Source organism: Coregonus lavaretus (genome assembly GCF_964263955.1).
Source record: "Coregonus lavaretus genome assembly, chromosome: 1".
Taxonomy (NCBI): Eukaryota; Metazoa; Chordata; class Actinopteri; order Salmoniformes; family Salmonidae; genus Coregonus; species Coregonus lavaretus.
This window is the reverse complement of record NC_139988.1, coordinates 42,019,617-42,041,717: the sequence shown is the minus strand read 5'-3', so window position 1 is coordinate 42,041,717 and position 22,101 is coordinate 42,019,617. Positions and strand designations below refer to the sequence as shown.

General features: G+C 40.5%; 1 protein-coding gene across 1 annotated transcript in view; it reads right to left on the bottom strand.

The window, feature by feature from the left end:
• Nucleotides 1-22,101, bottom strand: part of LOC311129332 (VPS10 domain-containing receptor SorCS1-like) — a gene marked incomplete at both ends in the record, with an annotated part of 107,529 nt that overhangs the window by 67,154 nt on the left and 18,274 nt on the right. Inside the window, 2 exons of the mRNA XM_084161605.1 lie at nt 825-924; nt 7,606-7,673. Of these exons, the coding sequence (XP_084017731.1) occupies nt 825-924; nt 7,606-7,673 (168 nt within the window). The remainder of the gene's footprint in view (nt 1-824; nt 925-7,605; nt 7,674-22,101) is intronic.

Below are 22,101 nucleotides of genomic sequence, written 5' to 3'. Positions count from 1 at the left end.
GAAACTGCACATTTGAAATGTGCAACTGCAATTCACATGAGGTGAAAACATCTTTTTTTTCTCACAAGAAAAGGTGGTGTTAACATGTGAACTCTAAATGTAATACAGGTGGTGTCACAGGTGAAATGTTAACCTGGACTCAGAGGTAGACGTAACATAGTAAATGTAAATCCGGGACATTCGAAATAGTATGATATGTTACGTTCCGTATGCTATGGTATGTATGACATGCTACGAAATTGTAAAACGTATGATAAGTTATGAATTCCAATTTGTTGTTGCTAATGCTGTTAGCTAGGCGTCTAACGTTAGCTAGGCTAGGGTTTAGGGGTTAAGGTTAGAGTTAAGGTTAGGGTTAGGAGTTAGGTTAAAGGGTTAAGGTTAGGGGAAGGGTTGGCTAACATGCTAAGTTGTTTTGAGTAGCTAAAAAGTATTAAGTAGTTACACAGTTTCTAATTAGCTAAAATGCTAAAGTTGTCCGTGATGAGATTTGAACACGCAACCTTTGGGTTCCTAGAAATTAACGTTATACGCTTACCCATCCACCCCGACCAACCACCATACTTTTGTTTTTGGTTGAAGTAACCTTCTGTCTTATGTAACCTTACCAAACGTAACATCTGATACTAATTTGAGTGTCCCGGATTTACATTTACTATGTTACGTCTAATCTATGAGACCTGCCCTGAAATTTAAGCTCAACATGTGAAAATGCGCTTTTCTTATATGAAACTGCAAATAAGACGTGTTTTTTGTAAGGGTTAAGGACAACAAACAGATATGGTTATGTTATGGTACATGGTAAGACATGTATGAGGACATACCTTCCGTTTGTTATTCGGACTCACGTACAAGTAGCTTAGTATGGTTTTTGGTCCAACCTTTTCATTAAGTTTCTCATATGAGGTTCCATAGTCTGTTGACCTAGAATTCAATTAGGGGATTAACAAAATGAGTTATTGTACTGTTAATGGTGAGACTGAGAGCACGGAGCAATATCAATTATAATACCTATGGCTTAGTACAGTGACAGTGTCATAAGGCTATTCGGGCAAGCAGAAAATTGTAACAGGAAATAATACAATGCAATTTGTGAGTTGAATGGAGAACTATTTAATTATCGGACTAAACATTGATATCTGTATGACAAACTATGCAAGGGAATTATATTATTTGTAGTCAATGTAAAACATTCAGTATAAAAGTGTAGTAAAATGTTGACACCATAATGTACATTACAAATATCAACCCTGTTTCTCTGTAACATCATAAAAAACAAGCTTGATAACAACTGTGGCGGAGTTGGATACAGTAACATAATCATATTAGAAAAGTTTGATTTATGGAATCATAAACCATCTCCAGAAGCATCTATATTTCACAGTTCCATCTGGCATTTTCTGGTTATCTGAAATATTTCAAGTGTAATATGCTACATTCAGTAACATACAGTACTGTACTAGTTTGCAATATTTGAACAAAACATTCTAGTTGTACTGTCTCTGTTTCTTAGCTCCCTGCTTCCTAGTCTCTTATAAAAATGGAATCAAAGTTTATTGGTTGAGTACATAGATTTGCAGAAGTTATCGCAGGTGCAGCAAAATGCTTGTGTTTTCTAGCAGTGCATTAATATCTAGCAATACAAAACAATACACACACATAATAGTAAAATATATATATATATACAGTGCATTCGGAAGGTATTCAGACACTTTAACTTTTTTGTCACGTTACATCCTTATTCTAAAATGGATTAAATTAATTTATTTCCTCATCATTCTACACACAATACCCCATAATGACAAAGCGAAAACGGGTTTTTCAACATTTTTGTAAATGTCTTAAAAATAAAAACGGAAATACCGTATACACAGTTGAAGTTGGAAGTTTACATACATCTTAGCCAAATATATTTAAACTCAGTTTTTCATAATTCCTGACATTTACTCCTAGTAATAATTCCCTGTCTTAGGTCAGTTAGGATCACCACTTTATTTTAAGAATGTGAAATGTCAGAATAATACTAGAGAGAATGATTTATTTCAGCTTTTATTTATTTCATCACATTCCCAGTCGGTCAGAAGTATACATACATTCAATTTGTATGTAGTAGCAATGCCTTTAAATTGTTTAACTTGGGTCAAACGTTTCGGGTAGCCTTCCGCAAGCTTCCCACAATAAGTTGGGTGAATTTTGGTCCATTCCTCCTGACAGAGCTGGTGTAACTGAGTCAGGTTTGTAGGCCTCCTTGCTCGCATATGCTTTTTCAGTTCTGCCCACACATATTCTACAGGATTGAGGTCAGGGCTTTGTGATGGCCACTCCAATACCTTGACTTTGTTGTCCTTAAGCCATTTTGCCACAACTTTGGAAGTATGCTTCGGGTCATTGTCCATTTGGAAGACCCATTTGTGACCAAGCTTTAACTTCCTGACTGATGTCTTGAGATGTTGCTTCAATATATTCCACATAATTTTCCTTCCTCATGATGCCATCTATTTTGTGAAGTGCACCCGTCCCTCCTGCAGCAAAGCACCCCCACAGCATGATGCTGCCACCCCCGTGCTTCACGGTTGGGATGGTGTTATTCGGCTAGCAAGCAAACCCCTTTTTCCTCCAAACTTAATGATAGTCATTATGGACAAACAGTTCTATTTTTGTTTCATCAGACCAGAGGACATTTCTCCAAAAAGTACGATCTTTGTCCCCATGTGCAGTTGCAAACCGTACTCTGGCTTTTTTATGCCGGTTTTGGAGCAGTGGCTTCTCCCTTGCTGAGCGGCCTTTCAGGTTATGTCGATATAGGACTCGTTCTACTGTGGATATAGATACTTTTGTACCTGTTTCCTCCAGCATCTTCACAAGGTCCTTTGCTGTTGTTCTGGGATTGATTTGCACTTTTCACACCAAAGTACGTTCATCTCTAGGAGACAGAACGCGTCTCCTTCCTGAGCGGTATGACGGCTGCGTGGTCCCATGGTGTTGCAAACTATTGTTTTTACAGATGAACGTGGTACCTTCAGGCATTTGGAAATTGCTCCCAAGGATGAACCAGACTTGTGGAAGTCTACTTTTTTTTCTGAGGTCTTGGCTGATTTCTTTTGATTTTCCCATGATGTCAACCAAAGAGGCACTTAGTTTCAAGGTAGGCCTTGAAATACATCCACAGGTACACCTCCAATTGACTCAAATTATGTCAATTAGCCTATCAGAAGCTTCTAAAGCCATGACATCATTTTCTGGAATTTGCCAAGCTGTTTACAGGTACAGTCAACTTCTGACCCACTGGAATTGTGATACAGTGAATTATAAGTGAAATAATTTGTCTGTAAACAATTGTTGGAAGAATTGCTTGTGTCATGCAAAAAGTAGATGTCCTAACCGACTTGCCAAAACTATAGTTTGTTAACAAGAAATTTGTGGAGTGGTTGAAAAACTAGTTTTAATGACTCCAACCTAGGTGTATGTCAGTAGCTGAGTGTAGATGCGGTGTGGAAATCAAGCGCAGGAAACACGGGCGTTCGTGAACAGACTTTAGTAAACGAAAGCAGCACCAAACAGGCGAACAGCCAACCCAACCGGGAGGCAAAATACAAATTACGCACAATAAACACAGTGCGTAAAACGACGATAGCGCACACAGTGCGGACTCTCGAAAAACAACAAAACACGAGAGTAAATACAGAGAGCAACAGCTTGACAAAAAACAATCACACATAACACCTGACCCAACACACGATAACTAAATAGGAAACAAAATCAAACACTAACAAGGGACAGGTGTACAAACAGACAAAACCAAACAAACATGAAACATCGAACGGTGGCAGCTAGTACTCCGGGGACGACGACCGCCGAAGCCTGCCCGAACAAGGAGGAGGAGCAGCCTCGGCCGAAACCGTGACAGTGTATGTAAACTTCCAACTTCAACTGTATGTACAGTACCAGTCAAAAGTTTGGACAAACCTACTCATTCCAAAATCATGGGCATTAATATGGAGTTGGTCCCTCCTTTGCTGCTTTAACAGCCTCCAGTCTTCTGGGAAGGCTTTCCACTAGATGTTGGAACATTGCTGCAGATATTTGCTTCCATTCCGCCACAAGAGCATTAGTGTGGTTGTGCACTGATGCTGGGTGATTAGGCCTGGCTTGCAGTCGGCGTTCCAATTCATCCCAAAGGTGTTCGATGGGGTTGAGGTCAGGGCTCTGTGCAGGACAGTCACGTTCATCTACACCGATCTCAACAAACCATTTCTGTATGGACCTCGCTTTGTGCATGGGGGCATTGTCATGCTGAAACAGGAAAGGGCCTTCCCCAAACTGTTGCCGCAAAGTCGGAAGCACAGAATCGTCTAGAATGTCATTGTATGCTATAGCGTTAAGATTTCCCTTCACTGGAACTAAGAGGCCTTGCCCGAACCATGAAAAACAGCCCCAGATCATTATTCCTACTCCACCAAACTTTACAGTTGGCACTACGCATTCGGGCAGATAGTGTTCTCCTAACATCTGCCAAACCCAGATTCGTCCAGCGGACTGCCAGATGGTGTAGCGTCACTCCAGAGAACGCATTTCCACTGCCCCAGAGTCCAATGGCTATGAGCTTTACACCACTCAAGCCGACTCTTGGCATTGCACATTGTGATCATAGGCTTGTGTGTGGCTGCTCGGCCATGGAAACTCCCAACGAACAGTTTTGCGCTGACGTTGCTTCCAGAGGCAGTTTGGAACTTGATAGTGAGTGTTGCAACCGAGGACAGAACGTTTATACACCCTACGAGCTTCAGCACTCGGCGGTCCCGTTCTGTGAGCTTGTGCGGCCTAACACTTCCAGCTGAGCCGTTGTTGCTCCTATATGTTTCCACTTCACAATAACAGCACTTACAGTTGACCGGGGCAGCTCTAGCAGGGCAGAAATATGATGTACTCGCTTGTTGGAAAGGTGGCATCCTATGATGGTGCCACTTTGAAAGTCACTTAGCTCTTCAGTATGGCCAATTCTACTGCCAATGTTTGTCTATGGAGATTGCATGGACATGTGCTCGATTTTATACACCTGTCAGCAACAGGTGTGGCTGAAATAGCCAAATCCACTAATTTGAAGGGGTGTCAGATACTTTTGTATATATATAGTGTACATATAAAGTGGGTAAAACAGTATTTAAACATTGAAGTGACCAGCAGCAGTCTCTAAGGTACAGGGTAGGGTACCGGATGGTAGCCGGCTAGTGACAGTGTCTAAGGTTCAGGTCAGGGTACCGGGCGGGGGCCGGCTAGTGATGACGGTCTGGAGATAGAAGCTGCTTAACAATCTCTCGGTCCCAGCTTTGGTGCACCTGTACTGTCTCCATCTTCTACATGGTAGCGGGATAAACAGGCCATGGCTCGGGTGGCTGAGGTCCTTTATAATCTTCTTGGCCTTCCTGTGACACCAGGTGCTGTAAATGTCCTGGAGGGCAGGCAGTGTGCCCCCGGTGATGCGTTTGGCTGACCGCACCACCCTCTGGAGAGCCATGCGGTTGCAGGTGTTGCAGTTGCCATACCAGACGGTGATACTGCCCGACAGAATGCTCTCTATGGTGCATTTGTAGAAGTTAGTGAGGGTCTTAAGGGCCAAGCCGAATTTCTTCAGCCCCATGAGGTTGAAGAGGCGCTGTTGCACCTTCTTCACCTCGCTGTCAGTGTGGAGGGACTGTTTCAAGTCCTCAGTGATGTGCACGCTGAGGAACTTGAAGCTTTTGACCCTCTCCACTGCAGCCCCGTATATGTGGATGGGGGCGTGCTTTCTCTGCTGTCTCATGTGTTCCATGATCAGCTCCTTTGTTTTGTTGACGTTGAGGGAGAGGTTATTTTCCTGGCACTACTTTGCCAGGGCTCTCACCTCCTCCCTGTAGGCTGTCTTGTTGTTGTTGATAATCAGGCCTACCACTGTTGTGTCGTCAGCAAACTTGATTGAGTTGGAGACAGGCGCGGCCATGCAGTCATGAGTGAACAATGAGCACAGGAGAGGCCTGAGCACGCACCTCTGTGGGGCCCCGGTGTTGAGGATCAGAGTGGGGGAGGTGTTGTTGCCTACCTTCCCCACCTGGGGTCGACCTGTCAGGAAGTGTAGGACCAGTTGCACAGGCCGGAGTTCAGACCCAGGGCCCTGAGCTTAGTGATGAGCTTGGAGGGCACTAAAGCATTGAAGGCTGAGCTGTAGTCAAAGAACCACATTCTTACATAGTTATTTATCTTGTCCAGGTGGGATAGGGCAATGTGCAGTGCAATGGCGATTGCGTTATCCATGGATCTGTTGGGGCGGTATGCAATTTGTAGTAGGTCTAGGATGTTGGGTAAGGTGGAGGTGATATGATCCTTAACTAGCCTCTCAAAGCATTTCATGATGACAGAAGTGAGTGCTTTTGGGCGAAAGTCAGTTCAGTTACCTTCACTTTCATGGGTACAGGAACAATGGTGGACATCTTGAAGCAACTCCACTTTGTCCTTGTACTGTCATTTTGCCTCTTTGATTGCCTTACGGAGGTCATAGCTGGTCTGCTTGTATACATCCATGTTCCCAGTCACCTTGCTGTGGTTAGATGCAGTGATTCGCGCTTTCAGTTTTGTGCAAATGCTGCCATCTATCCTTGGTTTTTGGCTTGGATAAGTTTTAATCGTCACAGTGGGGAACAACATCCTCTATGCATTTCCTGATGAACCCAGTCACTGAGTCAGTGTATACGTAGATACTATTCTCAAGGCGAACCAGAACATTTGAACGACAGTGATGATGAAGAAAGTTATCTCAGGAGGTAATGCGGTCGGCATTTGATGGTGAGGTATTCCAGATAGGGAGAACAAAAGGACTTGAGTTCCTGTTCTTTAACACAATCACAACATGAGTTGTTAATCATAAAACATACTCCTCCACATTTCTTTTTCCCGGAGAGTTCTTTCTTCCTGTCTGCGTGATGGACGGAGAACCCTGCTGGCTGAATGGACAGGGACAATATATCCGGAGAGAGCCATGATTCCGTAAAACAGAGTATGTTACAGTCCCTGATGTCTCTCTGGAAGGAGATCATCGCCCTGAGCTCATCATTATTGTCCAGGGACTGAACGTTAGCGAGTAATATACTTGGAAGCGTTGGATGGTAAGCACGCTGCCTGAGTCTGACTTCTTCTTCCTCGTCATCATTTTGGTGCAGACCCTGGGATGAATGGAGCTGCATCAGGATGTTCAAACAAAGCATCCATTTCAGGGAAATCAAATTTCTGGTCAAAATGCTGGTGGGTGACCGCCGATTTAATATCCATAAGTTATTTTCAGCTGTAGTTAATAATACAAGAGACGCTCTGAGCAAATAATGTAAGAAATAACAAAAAATATATATATACTGCAAAGTTGGCTAGGAGCTAGAAACCGGGTGACAGTGTCTGTCTATATTTTGGCAGTTACCTATATAACCAACATACAACATGAGAAGGGCCATTCATTTTCCTAAAAATGTGATAGGCAATCACTCGGGCCCATGGTCACATGCTCAAGAAAGACTCTTGGCCCTAAACATGAACACCAAAGCCAGAGAGAAATCAACTGAGATGAATTGAAACCCTCCTTACCTCCATAGAGAGCTCTCTGTGACACTGCCAAGGCTGAAGTCAAAGTACTTAGTCAGCATTAGAATCACCTACAAAACAGAACACAGTTCCCATCTCAGCATAGAGTTTTAGAAAATAAGAGTAATAGACAACCCTTTGTTAAGGTAACACTTCCATGCATCATATCATCTGGCACTTTGGTGGTATTTGAAGTAATTAGTTGTCTATTTTGCAGTATTTCACAATTCTGGTAAATAAGCCTAAAATACAAAATAAGGGGAAAAAAGCACTTTTGACAACCTCATTTTCAAAGTTGCACCTGTTGATATTTTTATTATTGGAAGTGGTTTGAGCAGGATGGCCTTAGGAGGTGTGCATCATCAATTTTACAACAGCTATCACGTTTCAGGACAAGACCCAGATGCAGACAGTGTTGAAGTAACAAAAGTTTATTACAAAAACAGGCGGCAGGCAAACGACAGGTCAAGGGCAGGCAGAGGTCAGTAATCCAGATCAGAGTCCAATAGGTACAGAACGGCAGGCAGTCTCAGGGTCAGGGCAGGCAGAGGTCAATAATACAGGGTGGTGTGACAAGGTACAGAACGGTAGGCAGGCTCAGGGTCAGGGCAGGCAGAATGGTCAAAACCGGGAAAACTAGAAAACAGGAACTTGAGAAAGAGAGGAGCAAGGGGAAAAATGCTGGTAGGCTTGACAAAACAAAAAGAACTGGCAACAGGCAAACAGAGAACACAGGTATAAATACACTGGGGATAATGGGGAAGATGGGCGACACCTGGAGGGGGATGGAGACAATCACAAAGACAGGTGAAACAGATCAGGGTGTGATAACAGCAGCAACACGGCTGCCTTAATATGGATGCTCAGTTTAATATGGACCCTTGCCAAACCTCCACACACATAAACTAATCCCAAACAAACTTCTGAGGCCTTGTTAAGGCATCATTCTGCATGAGAATGGTGCATCTTCTATGTAAAGGTAAAGGTTGTGTTTTTTTTTAGGGCTCACCGGGTTTCTTCCATTGCAAACACTACCAACGGTGGTCTCTAAATAAATTAATAAATAAGTAAACAATCCATCTATCATTCATCCCAGGTACAGCAAGGCTCTCCTCGTAAATATCATATTTTTTTAGGAGATCGTAAAGAACTCCATTGTTATATGGCGGTTATACAAGCCCATACTTAATAGGTATGAAGACACATAAATTGCGAGGTGTCACATAAATGATTCTACATGTTAATGAATGGCTATCTATGGACAGGTCTATTTTCCCTGTTTTACCTAAATCGAAGTATTTTATCACTTCATTAATATTACATAGAGTCAATGTTTACAGATTGATATTGTGGAAGACAATGTGAAAAAATACAATTTAAAAAAAGTATGCAACTGTCTCAATGGTTTACTGCATAAGAAACCATTGTGAATGTCTTCTACTCCTTGGAGACAACACCCATCTCCTGGGACCATTGGTCTTTCCAATTGTACCCATTTATTCTGTTTGTTATTTAGCCTTTTAGTTGTGTCTATTCATTAAAACATGTATATATTGTGGTTGGCTAAAGTGTTGTGAGGAATAATCTGAGTATTTTAACAGAGCAGTAATATAGAAACCCACGGATTGGGAAATAGAGATTAATGGTCTACTAATAACATGGCCTTTATAGCTTCCAAAAGTCCCAATCTGTTGGACATTGTCATGAATAATAAAATGAACCAGAGCAGTTTTGAAAGTAGAGCCAAATACTTCCTGTCTTCTGGATGTTCATTATCTTAACTATTTACTTGGAGTAGGTCCAGTGGAAGATTTAAATCATTTGCATCCTCTCAAGTACCAGCTGGAAATGTGTTATGGGAGTGTTTAAAGTGCAAGGTGAAGCTCTCTTAATGTTGTAAATATTTAATGTGCCAGGCATCAATATACAGTGACACTTAAGTTTGTAGATTGTTCTGTGTTAAACAGGGGGTTGGGGCTGGGTACTTACTTGCTATCTTACTGTAGCTATAAAGTTTAGTGTTAAGGGAGTCATGAAGAAACTCTGAAGCACCGAGAGCAATCCAAACCTATTAAAGGAACCAACTGTGTAGGTGAGGAATTACATGACAAATTCGACGATAAAGGGAATTACAGGAATTATACTTTACAAGATTGCAAAATGAGTGCACAGATCCATCCCTACCACATCTTGACAAACGTGAGCTGTTAGAAATCTTTTAACATGTCGAACACGATTCATGCCATGTTGGAGCCAAATGTTTCCAGAAAAGCAAATTGATGTCCAAGCCCTTAATCCCGTGTAAATATCAACCCTGTGTGAATACATTGCTATGAATCTGATCATTATTGAGGCATGAAAGGGGTTTTATAGTGATTTAAAAGAGCTTAGTTTGAGGAGATTACTACAGTGGAATGAAGGCGCTGTATTAAGAGGGATGGAGGAAATGTGGGATAGAGGGTGGAGGGGGGCACTCTATTAGTGAAGGATGAGGAGCCACTGTGAGAGACAAATTAAATGCTAGACAGACTACAAATTACGATTCATTCCCAGACTCAGCGACTCCCTGATCTAGCCTTATCAGCTTCAGGAATTAAGTTACCTCATCAATAAAACTGTTGACATATTTACCCGCTGCAATTAAATAGATTGATGATTCCATAAAATCAATTGTTATCCAAGTTACTGATCAGAATATCAATAATATAGGGCCGTTTTCTATCTTTACCCTAGAAATGGAAAAACACTAACTAACACATTACCCTTTTTGGCTTTTAAGAGTTTCTCAATCTATTTCCACTACTACAACACTAATGATGCTGATGAAGATTAATAAGCCAGCTTCCTAACGGTAACCCTTATTATACAGATGTGAATTGTTATACTTTTTAAGTGCTTATTAGCAATGGAGTAGAGACACCTACATTCTTAGAAATGTACCTACATTCTTAGAAATGTACGTACATGTTGGCCAATTAATATGAGATTCAAATTAGCATTTGCAGTCTAACACAATGAGCCTAAGAATTGTGACAGATTCCCTGGGAGCGGAGCTGGTGTTTACTTTAAACAGATGTTTCTGTTGGTTCATAATGATATTATCATCAAAGGTTATGAATTTTGAAAGTAGAGGGTTTCATATTATCAACTTATCATCCAGCTATATGTTAAAATCGGACTAATTGAGATAATATAAGGCAAGTACTGGAAACAATAGAACACTATGAAAAATCGACTATTTATAGCAGACTTCGAAAAGGCATTTGATAAAGTACGACTGGGGTTTATATATAAATGCCTTGAGCATTTCAATTTTGGACAATCTCTTATAAATTGGGTTAAAATCATGTATAGTAACCCTAGGTGTAAAATAGTAAATAATGGCTATTTTTCCGAAAGTTTTAAACTGTCAAGAGGAGTGAAACAAGGTTGTCCACTATCGGCATATCTATTTATTATTACCATTGAGATGTTAGCTATTAAAATCAGATCCAACAATAATATCAAGGGATTAGAAATCCAGGGTTTAAAAACAAAGTTGTCATTGTACGCTGATGATTCATGTTTTCTTTTAAATCCACAACTTGAATCCCTCCACAGCCTAATAGAGGATATAGATACATTTTCTAACCTCTCTGGATTACAACCAAATTATGATAAATGTACTATATTACGTATTGGATCACTAAAAAATACAATTTTTACATTACCATGTAGTATACCAATAAAATAGTCTGATGGTGATGTGGATATACTCGGAATACATATCCCAAATGAAATAAATGATCTCACTCCAATACATTTTCATAGAAAGTTAGCAAAAATAGATAAGATCTTGCTACCATGGAAAGGTAAATACCTGTCAATTTGTGGAAAAATCCCCCTGATTAACTCTTTAGTATTATCCCAGTTTACCTATTTGCTTATGGTCTTGCCTACGCCTAGAGAACAGTTTTTTAAATTATATGAGAAAAAAATATTCAATTTTATTTGGAACGGCAAGCCAGACAAAATTAAACGGGCCTATTTATATAATGAATATGAATTTGGAGGACAGAAATTATTAAATATTAAAGCATTAGACCTATCACTAAAAGCTTCAGTCATACAAAAGTTATACTTAAATCCGAACTGGTTCTCTTGCAAATTAGTAAGATTGTCTCACCCAATGTTCAAGTCTCCCGAGTGGCGCAGTGGTCTAAGGCACTGCATCGCAGTGCTAGCTGTGCCACTAGAGATCCTGGTTCGAATCTAGGCTCTGTCGTAGCCGGCCGTGACCGGGAGACCCATGGGGCGGTGCACAATTGGCCCAGCGTCGTCCAGGGTATGGGAGGGAATGGCCGGCAGGGATGTAGCTCAGTTGGTAGAGCATGGCGTTTGCAACGCCAGGGTTGTGGGTTCGATTCCCAAGGGGGGCCAGTATTTTTTTATTATTTTTTTTTATTAAAAAATTATGTATGCACTCACTAACTGTAAGTCGCTCTGGATAAGAGCGTCTGCTAAATGACTAAAATGTAAATGTAAATGTTCAAGAATGGCCTTTTTCCCTTTATTCAGATTACAACCTCTCTTTAAGTTATTTGAAAAGGAAATAATCTCCCAAATATCACTATTTCTAAAACAAGCCATAGAAAGTTTGTTGCCATTTCAATTTAATCCTCCAGAAACGACAGAACAAATAATGCAACAAATATTGTGGTTAAACTCAAATATACTAATTGATAAAATAAAAAACATTTTTTTTACAAAATGTTTAAAAAGGGTATAATCTTCGTAAATGATATTATCGGTTGGACTGGTGTTAGTTATGTCGCACATGCAGCTAACAAAAACATATGGAAATGTCTGCTCTACCCAAAATTACAACCAAATAATTGCAGCATTACCGCAAAAATGGAAAAGGAAAGTGGAAGGGGGAAAAAGTAAGGAACTTGTCTGTCGGCCTTGCATTAAATAATATAATTGGTTATAGAAAATTGTGATAAATAAAAAAGTATACCTGTTTCATTTAAGGACCAAAGAATTGACAGGCGTCCCATATAGATTGCAAAATAGTTGGGAAGAGATTTTTGACGTACCGATTCCATGGCATAGTGTTTATGAATTCATACGCAAAATGACGCCGGATTTAAAAATAATGTTTGAATTTAAATTATTATAAAAAATTATTGCTACCAATAGAATGTTATTTATATGGGGGATACAATCTTCCCAGCTCTGCAGATTTTGCTGCGAAGAGACAGAATTATTAGATCATTTGTTTTGGTACTATCCATTTGTAGCTTGTTTTTGGACACAGGTCCAGGTATGGCTAAAGGATTGCAATATTTACCTGGAGCTAACCCTGCAGATAGCACTACTGAGTGATCTGAAAAGTCATAGTCAATCGATCAATAATATAATAATACTTTTAGCAAAAATGTTTATTTTCAATTTACGATCTGTAGAAACAATGAGAATAGAAAGGTTCAGAACTTTTGTAAAACATCACAGTACAGTTGAAAAATATATGGCAAATAGAAATCCAATATGGATGGTGTTAAGAGATAGATGGGAGGTGTTGAATGGAGATGAAGGATGGGAATAATAACAACAACTAATAACAACAAGATAACTAATGTAAAGCATAATGTGTCCATAATACGTATATAGGTTATAGGTTGAGAGCTTTTGTGAAAGAGCACAGTTAGAAAAATATGGCATATAGAAGCAAACCAGATGGACATCATGAAAATGATCGGATGAAGTTCAGGAGTAAAAACAAACAAAATATAAGTATTATAGAATTTGACTGTGTCCATAAAATGTATATAGTATGTATGGGCTGGAAGTAGAGGCCTAAGCGTTGTTGTTCACTAGTTTACTCCAATTGGGGAAGGGGTGGTGGGGATGGAAAGTAATGAAGGGAAATATAAATTAAAAAAGGATATGTGTGTGTGTATGGATGTATGTATATATGTATGTATGTGTATATATATGTGTGTGTGTGTATGTATGTGTATATGTGTATGTGTATGTGTATATATATATATATATATATATATATATATATATATATATATATATATATATATATATATATATATGTGTGTGTGTATGTGTATATGTGTATGTGTATGTGTGTATATATATATATACAGTGGGGAGAACAAGTATTTGATACACTGCCGATTTTGCAGGTTTTTCTACTTACAAAGCATGTAGAGGTCTGTAATTTTTATCATAGGTACACTGCAACGGTGAGAGACGGAATCTAAAACAAAAATCCAGAAAATCACATTGTATGATTTTTAAGTAATTAATTTGCATTTTATTGCATGACATAAGTATTTGATCACCTAACCAACCAGTAAGAATTCCAGCTCTCACAGACCTGTTAGTTTTTCTTTAAGAAGCCCTCCTGTTCTCCACTCATTACCTGTATTAACTGCACCTGTTTGAACTCGTTACCTGTATAAAAGACACCTGTCCACACACTCAATCAAACAGACTCCAACCTCTCCACAATGGCCAAGACCAGAGAGCTGTGTAAGGACATCAGGGATAAAATTGTAGACCTGCATAAGGCTGGGATGGGCTACAGGACAATAGGCAAGCAGCTTGGTGAGAAGGCAACAACTGTTGGTGCAATTATTAGAAAATGGAAGAAGTTCAAGATGACGGTCAATCATCCTCGGTCTGAGGCTCCATGCAAGATCTCACCTCGTGTGGCATCAATGATCATGAGGAAGGTGAGGGATCAGCCCAGAACTACACGGCAGGACCTGGTCAATGACCTGAAGAGAGCTGGGACCACAGTCTCAAAGAAAACCATTAGTAACACACTACACCGTCATGGATTAAAATCCTGTAGCGCACGCAAGGTCCCCCTGCTCAAGCCAGCGCATGTCCAGGCCTGTCTGAAGTTTGCCAATGACCATCTGGATGATCCAGAGGAGGAATGGGAGAAGGTCATGTGGTCTGATGAGACAAAAAGAGAGCCTTTTGGTCTAAACTCCACTCGCCATGTTTGGAGGAAGAAGAAGGATGAGTACAACCCCAAGAACACCATCCCAACCGTGAAGCATGGATGTGGAAACATCATTCTTTGGGGATGCTTTTCTGCAAAGGGGACAGGACGACTGCACCGTATTAAGGGGAGGATGGATGGGGCCATGTATCGCTAGATCTTGGCCAACAACCTCCTTCCCTCAGTAAGAGCATTGAAGATGGGTCGTGGCTGGGTCTTCCAGCATGACAACGACTCGAAACACACAGCCAGGGCAACTAAGGAGTGGCTCCGTAAGAAGCATCTCAAGGTCCTGGAGTGGCCTAGCCAGTCTCCAGACCTGAACCCAATAGAAAATCTTTGGAGGGAGCTGAAAGTCCGTATTGCCCAGCGACAGCCCCGAAACCTGAAGGATCTGGCGAAGGTCTGTATGGAGGAGTGGGCCAAAATCCCTGCTGAAGTGTGTGCAAACCTGGTCAAGACCTACAGGAAACGTATGATCGCTGTATTTGCAAACAAAGGTTTCTGTACCAAATATTAAGTTCTGCTTTTCTGATGTATCAAATACTTATGTCATGCAATAAAATGCAAATGAATTACTTAAAAATCATACAATGTGATTTTCTGGATTTTTGTTTTAGATTCCGTCTCTCACAGTTGAAGTGTACCTATGATAAAAATGACAGACCTCTACATGCTTTGTAAGTAGGAAAACCTGCAAAATCTGCAGTGTATCAAATACTTGTTCTCCCCACTGTATTTGCGAGAAAAAAAAACATATGGGGGATTGGAAGTGATACAGACAATTACATTGATGGAAGTTACAATCTATCTGAAATGTGGGACTAATTACCTATCTTTTACTGGATGGACCTCCTTTTACAAGAATATACACTGCATAAAATGCATAAACTGTCATTCTTTACACAAGCTATATATTTCTGTTTCAAGCTTTGTCTGTTTGTACAAACACAAGCTCAGTGCTCTCAACCATACAACCTCCACCTGTATTATTGGCGTTCTATTGTCTACCACATCAATTTATATATCTTTATTCACACAGACAGTGTTTCCTGGTAGACCAGAGGGCTGGATTTTTTGAAGTCAGAGCTATTTTCTCTCCTATGGATAACAGGTCAACTGGATCATGAATTATAAAGTGACTTCACTGTAGAATATTGCAAAGATAAATGAGTAATGTCCTCGCACGACTCTCATAACCACCAGGATTTCAAAGCATGCCACACCGTGAGAGCTTAAAGTAGGATTGCTTGACAACAACAGAATACTCTAGATCACTGAAATAATTTATATGCCTCCTCAAGCCATGTTAGTATCTTCTGACATTCACTACTGTCAACTGAGAGCTTTATCGTTCACAAAATAATGTCTGAATATCTGTAAATATAGCGGGTGCAATTTAAGTGATATGTGGTAGTAGTTCCACAACAATCAAATGTGTATGTATATAGGGAACAGATTTTACATTTACATTTTAGTCATTTAGCAGACGCTCTTATCCAGAGCGACTTACAGTTAGTGAGTGCATACATTTTTCATACGAATCAGAGTGATAGCAGTTCTTAAACCTTTTAATGGTTGAATGTTTACCTATGTCTATTTGTAATCACGGCCAGTTTGGAAGCCTTTGTTTAGGCCTCTAGTAGCGCAAGTGATATAAAGCGCCTAGTATTCAATAATATGTAAATGTATACAGCCAACCTGCTTGCTCTAATCCCTTGTAATTACAGTAAAATACTGTAGATTATTTTATCTTACAGTTTAATTGTAACTTTTACTATATTGCACTGTGTTTCATTGCTCTGGCAACAAGTTACTGTGAATATCTCAGTATTGTATTTCCCTATACAGAGATAGTCAGAGATACAGTGCATTCGGAAAGTATTCAGACCCCTTGACTTTTTCCACATTTTGTTACGTTACAGCCTTATTCTGAAATGGATTAAATAGTTTTTTTCCCCCTCGTCAATCTACACAAATACCCCATAATGAGATATCACATTTACATAAGTATTCAGACCCTTTACTCAGTACTTTGTTGAAGCACCTTTGGCAGCGATCACAGCCTAGAGTCTTCTTGGGTATGACGCTACAAGCTTGGCACACCTGTATTTGAGGAGTTTCTCCCATTCTTCTCTGCAGATACTCTCAAGCTCTGTCAGGTTGAATGGGGAGAGTTGCTGCACAGCTATTTTCAGCTAACTCCAGAGATGTTTGATCGGGTTCAAGTCCAGGCTCTGGCTGGGCCACTCAAGGACATTCCGAGACTTGTCCCAAAGCCACTCCTGCGTTGTCTTGGCTGTGTGCTTAGGGTTGTTGTCCTATTGGAAGGTCATCCTTTGCCCCAGTCTGAGATCCTGAGCGCTCTGGAGCAGGTTTTTATCAAAGATCTCTCTGTACTTTGCTCCGTTCATCTTTCCCTCGATCCTGACTAGTCTCCCAGTCCCTGCTGCTGAAAAATATCCACACAGCATGATGCTGCCACCACCATGCTTCACCGTAGGGATGGAGCCAGGTTTCCTCCAGACGTGACACTTGGCATTCAGGCCAAAGAGTTCAATCTTGGTTTCATCAGACCAGAGAATCTTGTTTCTCATGGTCTGAGAGTCTTTTGGTGCCTTTTGGCAAACTCCAAGCGGGCTGTCATGTGCCTTTTACTGAGGAGTGGCTTCCGTCTGGCCACTCTACCATAAAGGCCTGATTGGTGGAGTGCTGCAGAGATGGTTTTCGTCCTGGAATGTTCTCCCATCTCCACAGATGAACTCTGGAGCTCTGTCAGAGTGACCATCGGGTTCTTGGTCACCTCCCTGATCAAGGCCCTTCTCCCCCAATTGCTCATTTGATCGGGGGGCCAGCTCTAGAAATAGTCTTGGTGGTTCCAAACTTCTTCCATTTAAGAATGATGGAGGCCATTGTGTTCATGGGGACCTTCAATGCTGCAGAAATTTTTTGACCACCCTTCCCCAGATCTGTGGCTCGACACAATCCTGTCTTGGAGGTCAAAGGACAATTTCTTTGACCTCATGGCTTGGTTTTTATTCTGACATGCAATGTCAACTGTGGGACCTTATATAGACAGGTGTGTGCCTTTCCAAATGATGTCCAATCAATAGAATTTACCACAGGTGGACTCCAATCAAGTTGTAGAAACATATCAAGGATGATCAATGGAAACAGGATTCACCTGAGCTCAATTTCGAGTGTAATAGCAAAAAGTCTTAATACTTATGTAAATAAGGTATTTCTGTTTTTTATCTTTAATAAATGTGCAAACATTTCTAAAAGCCGGTTTTTGCTTTGTCGTTATGTGTAGATTGATGAGGGAAAAAAGTAATTTTATCAATTTTAGAATAAGGCTGTAACGTAACAAAATGTGGAAAAGTCAAACGGTCTGAATACTTTCCCAAAGACACTGTATATCATAAGATATCTTTGTGTAATGACTATTATTTTGAAGACCAATGTATCCTTAACTACAACAACATTTTCAGTAACGGTTACATAAACGTTTTACTTGCTATGACTGTGATGTGTTTGTTTTGTCAACCTTGATTGAATGCACTGACTGTAAAAAGGCCAGCTAAATGGTCAAAATGTAAATGTAAAATTGCAAAGAACACTGGGTAATATGTCACTGCATGGGTAATTCCAGTAATATACTGTAAATTAGATTACAGTAACATTTTTGGTACCGCAAAATTGATTACCGTAAAATAGATTACAGTAGCTGTACGTAAAATAAATTACAGTAACTTACCTGCCAATTTCTGCCAGTAAGTTACTGTAATTTTTCAAGAAATGTTTTACAGTGCTCTATAACTCTCTGGATATCTGACATTAACATATTTATTCAGCACAAACTCCTTCAAACTGGCCTTAACATTAAAAATAAAATATCCATCCTAAACATTTATTACATATAACAAAATGTTGCACAACCAAAATCCTCAAAAGCCTGTATTTCCGTCTTTCATTACATTTGCAACCCCTAATTGAATATCAATTTTGATCTATGTTTCCCTGAACATCTGTGAACCATATCATTTTAACTGGGTACCAATAGTATATACAGTAGTTATCCAACATTTAGAAAGGACTCTGGCTAGGGATATCCTGATGCTATCATACATTAAGGAAAAGCTGAAATTTAAGATGCATTACAGACACCACTGTGGCGGACATTTCTCTGTTGTCTTGACGTGAAAAATCATCAGAAGCCCCTCACTTCTTCTTTGCATGTATGCGTTTGCTCTAATAACTGTGGCAGCCTGCTGAGCCTCGAAGCTTCATCCTGCATGAGGGGGGTCTGATCAACGCTGGCAAGATAAGAAATCGAGTGGGTTTGTTTTCTACCCAGCCCAAAAGTAGCACCCGCTGAGCAGAGGATGCTTTCAAAAAACACTTTCAACTCATAGATGCCTTCTGAAATGTGGGGGAACTTCAATGCTGCAGGCATTTTTTGGCACCCTTCCCCAGATCTGTGGTTCGACACAATCCTGTCTTGGAGCTGTACGGACAATTTCTTTGACCTCATGGCTTGGTTTTTGCTCTGACATGCACTGTCAACTGTGGGACATAATATAGACAGGTGTGTGCCTTTCCAAATCATGTCATATCAATTGAATTTTGGACTCCAATCAAGTTGTAGAAACATCTCAAGGATGATCAATGGAAACAGCTCAATGAAAAGAGCTCAATTTTGAGTCTCATAGCAAAGGGTCTGAATACTTATGTAAACAAGGTATTTCTGTTTTTTATTTTTAATACATTTTGCTAAAATCTCTAAAATCCTGTTTTCACTCTTTCATTATGAGTTATTGTGTGTCGAATGATCAAGAAAAAATATAATTTAATCAATTTTAGAATAAGGCTGTAACGTAACAAAATGTGGAAAAAGTCAAGGGGTCTGAATACTTTCCGAATGCTCTGTACATTATACAATGCATAATGCAACGCAAAATACAATATAAAATGCGTTAAAATGCGTCTCTTCACAGTCCCCGTCGTGCCATAAGGGGTTATTTTATCTGTTTTTTGAATCTGTTTTTATTGCTAGCTAGAGTTATCTGGGGTGGCAGAGAGTTATCTGATGTACCACGAAAGCACATTGTTTCTACCCAAGGTTCCTCGGTGTTCAGGGGTATTGAGAGTGCCATATTGTCCAGGTGTGGGCATAATAAACACAGTTCCTTCCCCACATTCAGACACACAGTTGTCAAGAGCGGTGGATATAAAAACAAGCTTAACAAAAAAATTGTTTTATCTCAGTCCTCAGGGTGGTGCACTGCCCCTTCAGGAGATAATGTACGGGCATGCGTAGTTTCACCATGGGTGATGAGGATGGTGACAAGGAGGTACGGTCTGCAGTTTGCTGTTCGTCCTCCTCCTTTTCGTGGTGTCATTATGTCAATGGTCCCCAATGTCCTAGCGCCTGTCTTGAGAGAGGAGATTTCCTCTCTCCTTCAAAAGCAAGCTATTCAGGTGGTGACAGAGCGGTTGGTACAGCCAGTACTTCTTAATTCCCAAGAGCGATGGAACGTTGCGTCCCATCCTGGACTTGCATGTTTTAAACAAGCACCTCAAGGTTTGCAAGTTCAAAATGCTCACACTTCGCCAGCTATTGCAGTCGGTGCATCCCAGCGATTGGTTCACGTCCATAGATCCGGGAGTGGGTGTTAGGCGGCGCGCAGGTTGTGCATTTATCCAGGTTACCACAATTCCCTGTGGGTTTGAGCCTTGGGCTGCCTTTGTGTGTGGCAGAGTGTAAAATGTGCATTATCAGGGTTACCACAGTTTCATGTGGGTTTGAACTAGGCCTCCAGTGTCTGGTCTGGAGCGTGAAGTCACAAGCTCTGCTGGTTGGCTACTGCGTAGCAACCTAGCTGTGCCAAAAGCCCTCGTCTGCCTTAGAAAGCCTATGTAAATAACGATCGCCAGAACGGCCAAACACATTTTTTTAGACAGACGTTTATTATGATCTAGTTTGATCCCCATGGTGAAGTATTTTAAAGTTCGCTACAAATCGAGATATTTAATTAAATAGTGATCCATTCTGACTACTACATTTGTTGTCACACCAATCACGGGCCGGCAGGCTACGAGGAGGCTCGCGCCCTCATGCCATAGACATTTAGGTTGACTCGCTCAGGCAGGATGAAAATGACTACATCGACCATGATCCTTTGCAATTTTTTGGTGCCATTCAGCCCCATTCAGCAATATGGCAAGCTTAAAATTCAAATACTTCTGGCTTCATGCGCCATCGGGAGATTTCCGTAAGGAATACTTGGATGACGTCAGCACTATCACAATCTAATGGTTTTAATCATGTCCATGGTTTGAGCCTTGGGCTGCCATGGCACCGCGCCAGTACACAGTTTCTAGGTTACTGCAGGTTCCTGTGTGTTTGATCCTCGGGCTGCCCTGATTCATCGACTCTGGTCGATGCTATGCAACGCGTATGTGTTTTACCAAGTCACAACAGGTGTTCTGTTGTTTTGGACTTGCGGTTCCTTGAACTAGTTCTGACATTTCAGGCTCGCAAGCAGTGGTAGAAAAATAACTCAATTGTCATACTTGAGTAAAAGTAAAGATGCCTTAATAGAAAATGACTCAAGTAAAAGTGAAAGTCACCCAGTAAAATACTACTTGAGTAAAAGTCTAAAAGTATTTGGTTTTAAATATACTTAAGTATCAAAAGTACATGGAATTGATAAAATGTACTTAAGTATCAAAAGTAAAAGTAAAAGTATAAACCATTTCAAATACCTTATATTAAGCAAACCAGATGGCAAAATTATATATCTTTTATTTTTATTGGCGGATAGCCAGGGGCACATTCCAACACTCAGACATAATTTACAAACAAAGCATTTGTGTTTAGTGAGTCCGCCAGATCAGAGGCAGTAGGGATGACCAGGGATGTTCTCTTGATAAGTGTGTGAATTGGACCATTTTCCTGTCAAAATGTTTACGAGTACTTTTGGGTGTCAGTGTACATTATTTTCTTTAGGAATGTAGTGAAGTAAAAGTACAAGTTGGCAAAAATATAAATAGTAAAGTAAAGTACAGATAACCAAAGAAACGACTTAAGTAGTACTTTAAAGTATTTTTACTTAAGTACTTTACACCACTGCTCGCAAGGTAAGTATTGTTCTTGGAACCGTGGGGTCTATCGACTTGGGGTGCAGTGGCAGGGTGTCAGTGTGCATAGCCAAGTTGCAGCAGGTTCTAGTTCCCTATATGGGGCTCTGACAGTTCAGGTTTCTCTGGTAAGTATTAGGGAAAAAGGTGGCTTCTGTAACCCCTTTTTGGAGCCGGTGGAACCTGTTCATGCTTGGGCTACCGTGGGCCTCCTAGTTTGGTACCCTCTGAGCCGGCGTTGGGCGTGATTGTACTGTATGTCCCCATAGTATGTTATACCGAGTGACCTACTGAAAGGGAACGTACAGTTATGAATATAACTACTGTTCCCTGAAGAAGGGAACGAG